Source organism: Pinus tabuliformis, chromosome J, assembly GCF_031772625.1.
Source record: "Pinus tabuliformis cultivar Carrire ecotype Pingquan chromosome J, CPIR1, whole genome shotgun sequence".
In the NCBI taxonomy this organism is placed as follows: domain Eukaryota; kingdom Viridiplantae; phylum Streptophyta; class Pinopsida; order Pinales; family Pinaceae; genus Pinus; species Pinus tabuliformis.
Window position 1 is genome coordinate 917575638 of NC_142295.1, and position 4228 is coordinate 917579865.

The 4228-nt window shown below is 32.9% G+C and overlaps 1 protein-coding gene across 1 annotated transcript; it reads left to right on the forward strand.

Moving 5' to 3' along the window:
- The first annotated feature begins 1531 nt into the window (after positions 1-1531).
- LOC149229745 (pathogenesis-related thaumatin-like protein 3.3) lies at positions 1532-3928 on the forward strand. Its single transcript, XM_089378721.1, has 2 exons — positions 1532-1698; positions 3126-3928. The coding sequence occupies exons 1-2, from the start codon at positions 1617-1619 to the stop codon at positions 3743-3745; spliced, it is 702 nt and encodes a 233-aa protein (XP_089234847.1). The 5' UTR covers positions 1532-1616; the 3' UTR covers positions 3746-3928.
- Positions 3929-4228: the final 300 nt, after the last annotated feature.

Genomic DNA, 4228 nt, shown 5'->3' on the forward strand with positions numbered 1-4228 from the left:
TGCATTGCCTCTTGGAATTCACTTCCCATAAAGTTGAAAATGAATCCAGAGGGTGCTTACTTCTAGCCCTCCACAAGTGATCCGCTAAATTAACCCACAGTAACAAATCATTTACTTGGTTCAACTCTGAGTTTACCAAAAATCCATTCTGCGATTTGGCTAACAAAATAATGTGCAGAATTAAAAATAAAAACAAGGCCGGATTTACTTTAAGTTTTCCTGGATGCCTTTCCCAAGATTTCAAAATTTCATTGTTGTGAACTTAATTTGAAGCATGGGGTGGATGTAAAATTATCCACACATAAGAATTACGTTATCACTTACAACAGTACTATGACAAAACATACCAACCTTCCTGCTCGCTGGAGGCCGGACAAGTGGCCATATCCAGGAAAACAAGCGCCTGGCAACTTAGTCTACTACTTTAGCTTCTGCTTTCTTGAATGGGTATTAATCACGTTTTCAGCAAAATATTAACCGTCAAAAATACGTTTTGAACGGTTCCAAACACGTTTTAAGAAACGGTCTTCAAAATTTTCTAACCATCAAATACGTTCAAAAGGCCTTATGACGGGCAAAATGCCCGTCAAATTCCATCCCTGGGGCTAGTGTTTTGTTTTCCTTGAGATTTAAGATTTAAGAGAAGATGTGTGATGGCCCTATATAAAAAAAAAGGACGAAGACTTTAGTCGGAAAAATTAAGATATTCGGAAAAATGGACCTGTCTTTGTTGAATGCCCGACGGGATACGGCAATAAAAGTCATGAGTGTGGCAGCCGCCAGTAGCGACCGTCATGGAATTTGAAGGAGAAAATTGTTTGTTAGGGATTGATTTGTTAAATTACAGAGTGCTGAGAGAGTTGATATTTTTTTATTCAGATTAGTTTAATTATTGATTCATAAATGTGGATAGACAATAAATATAAAAAACTTTTTAAATATATTAATTATTATTTAGATTAACACAATCATATTATTAAATATATTAATATAAAGATAATTATTATATTATTATTATTATTTTATATTATCTTTATATTAATATTATTATTTTATTATAAATATTTTAACCTACTTTAAAATGATTAAATGAGATATTATTATGAATATTTCAAAATTGATTAAATGAGATATTATTATGAATATTTCAAAATTATATATTTTATTTTCAGGATGAACCCCCACCCTAAATTAAATTAAATTTCTGGAAAGAGACATAATTATCAAAATTATTCAAATTTGATGGGCTGTTGCATTTTCAGAATTATTCAAATTTGATGGGCTATTGCATTTTCAGAATTATTCAAATTTGACGGGCTGTTACATTTTAAAAATCCAATTCTCCTCTATTCTTTCTCACCACATGGACCTTCAATCTGATTGTCTGCCATACACGTTTCAGATTCCACACCACGGCTCGCTATTCTTTCCACAGTGAAAGGATAAGGATAAACGACTTTTAACACATGGTTTGTGCTCCTCGGCAGCACGGAAAGCCTATATATACACAACCTCTGAACATCCTCTCCTCACCTCAAGCTTTCCATCTCTGCATTCAAATTATTTCATTGAAAAATTGGATCCAGCCGTCTCTGAGTTGTTGTCAGGCCGTTACAATGGTGGGGAGAAATAGTTTAGCAGGTTCCATTTGGATCGCAGTGACACTAACATTATTCGCCATCAACGTTTATCTGCAAGGTAAGCTGATCGATGCTGCTCTCTCTAAAAACTCAAACTCTAGCAGAAGATTAATTATTTGTGGGGACTTTGGGCGGCAGAACGTATTGTTAATTATTTCAGGTGGTTAGGTAGTTTATTATTTAATCAGGTCATAATTTTGTCTTGAAAATAATGGAAATTCTCGTAAGATTTTGTCTTGAAAATAATGGAAATTCCAGTAAATAATGGAAATTCTCGTAAAATTTTGATTAAAATTTAGTAGAAATTTTGAAAAAACTACATTATATCTTAAAAAAAATATATTAAATCTAATTCTACAATCAACAAATGATTTAAACACTTATAATTAGATCTTTTGCAAAAACAAATGGCTAAATTATGACGAAAGATCGCTTTCCCCCAAAATTGTAATCTCAGTAGATGACAACCTAACTAATTGGTTAACGCATGTGTATGTTTGCTGTGTAAAGGATTGATTATATTGATACATGTGTAATTGTTATTTTGATTCTAAATTTCTAAAATATTTTATATTTGCTGTGTATAGGATTGATTATATTAGTAATGTGTAATTTTCATTTAGATAGCAAAGATTTTAAGAAGGAATTTAAGCAATTGACTGACTTCTTTGTTTTCATGGTCTACTATATTCCAAAATATACCATAAAATTAAGTTTAATGGTATATATTGTAGTATAAAATTAAGTTTAATGGTATATATCGTAGTTACCAAGTTCTGTTTTATTGGTCTAAAAAAGTTGTGAATTCGCTTATTCGGTTAGGTACACTTAATTGGATATTAAAAAAAGAAAAACAAATATTTTTTATGTTGAAAAAAAAGTTACAAAACAGCAAACTGCATGTAAAAAGAAATTGCAGTTGCAAATGGTACAGTAAGTTTGCATTTGTGAATGGTATCTTAAGTAAATATGCATGTTAAATTTTATATAGAAGATACAAAATTGTATATTAAAAATTTACTAATGTTGCCAATGTTATGGCAAGTAAATTTGCCGGTTAAAGCTCATATAGAAAATAGTAAATTGTATGTTAAAAATTTGCCATTGTTAATGGTATGGTAGGTTAAGTACATTAGAATGTTCAATTCTACATTAAAATATGGTAGACAAAGTAATTTTGTAGTTGAGAAAAATGATAAATTTCATAATTGAATTTTGAATATAATAATTGTTTATTTTTATATTTTTTTTAAATTGAAAAAAATTATGTTTTAGTATTTATAAGATATATTCTCTCAATTTTTATAGTATTAATTTGGTTTTTTTTTTTTTTATATCTAACCAAATTTTATCCAAATTCAAATTTGATAACTATACTATATATCGTAAATATATCTCCATCAAATTCCCCAATATACCATCCCCAATATACCATCGAGTTAAATTCAACTGTATATGCCATAAATATTGTTTGGTCAAGTGCAGGTGCTGAAGGGGCGACGTTCGTGGTGACGAACCAATGCCCATACACAGTTTGGGCCGCTGCAAGTCCTGGCGGCGGTCAAGCATTGGGGCAGGGCCAAAGTTGGACTTTCGACGTTGCCGCAGGAACAACGCAAGCGAGAATCTGGGGTCGTACCGGCTGCTCCTTCGACGCTAACGGGCAAGGCAAGTGCAACACCGGTGACTGCGGGGGGTTGCTCAAGTGTCAAGGCTATGGAAGTCCTCCTCAAACTCTTTTTGAATATGCGCTCAATCAGTACCAGAATCAAGACTTCTATGACATGTCTTTGATTGAAGGTTTCAATATCCCTCTCAGTGCAACTCCGTCTAACTGTCAGAAAATAGGTTGCACGAACGACATAATTGCTGCCTGCCCTGCAGAATTGAAAGTAACAGATGGATGCAACGGTCCTTGTGCGCAGTTGAATACCCCTCAATACTGCTGCACGGGAGCCTACGCAGACAACAATTGTGTTCCCAATAACTATTCCGAATTCTTCAAGGGGCAGTGCCCACAGGCGTACAGCTATCCCAAGGACGATGCCACTAGCACCTTCACCTGCCCTTCTGGTGCTAATTATAACGTCGTCTTCTGCGGTTAACAACACCATATCGTAGTAAATGTATAACTATATAAATAAAGGCAACTCCTCTCTGTATGCCAAAGTATGATATTTTCAGCACCTCACTTGCCCTCGTGGTGCTAATTACAACAACATTTCATTTTCTTCGGTTAACATTATGATATTCCATAAATATAATTAAATAACCAGTTTAATTAGCTATTATCTTGTTATGAAGTATTATGTAAATGGCAAGATTCAAGTTTAAATCTCTTTAAGTATTTATCCCACCAAAAAAATATAAAGCATATTAAAAAAATAAAAAATATATAAGTGAAAAGAGTATAAATGTATGTAGTTAAAATCTTAAATATTATGTGAATATGAGTGGATGATGATGATGATGATGATGATGATGATGATGATGATGGTGGTGGTGGTGGTTGTAGCTTTTTTTTTTTTTCTCTACGGTCTTCCAAATTCCTTTATCTTGCATCTCCTTCATCTCTTCTGGTTCTTGGG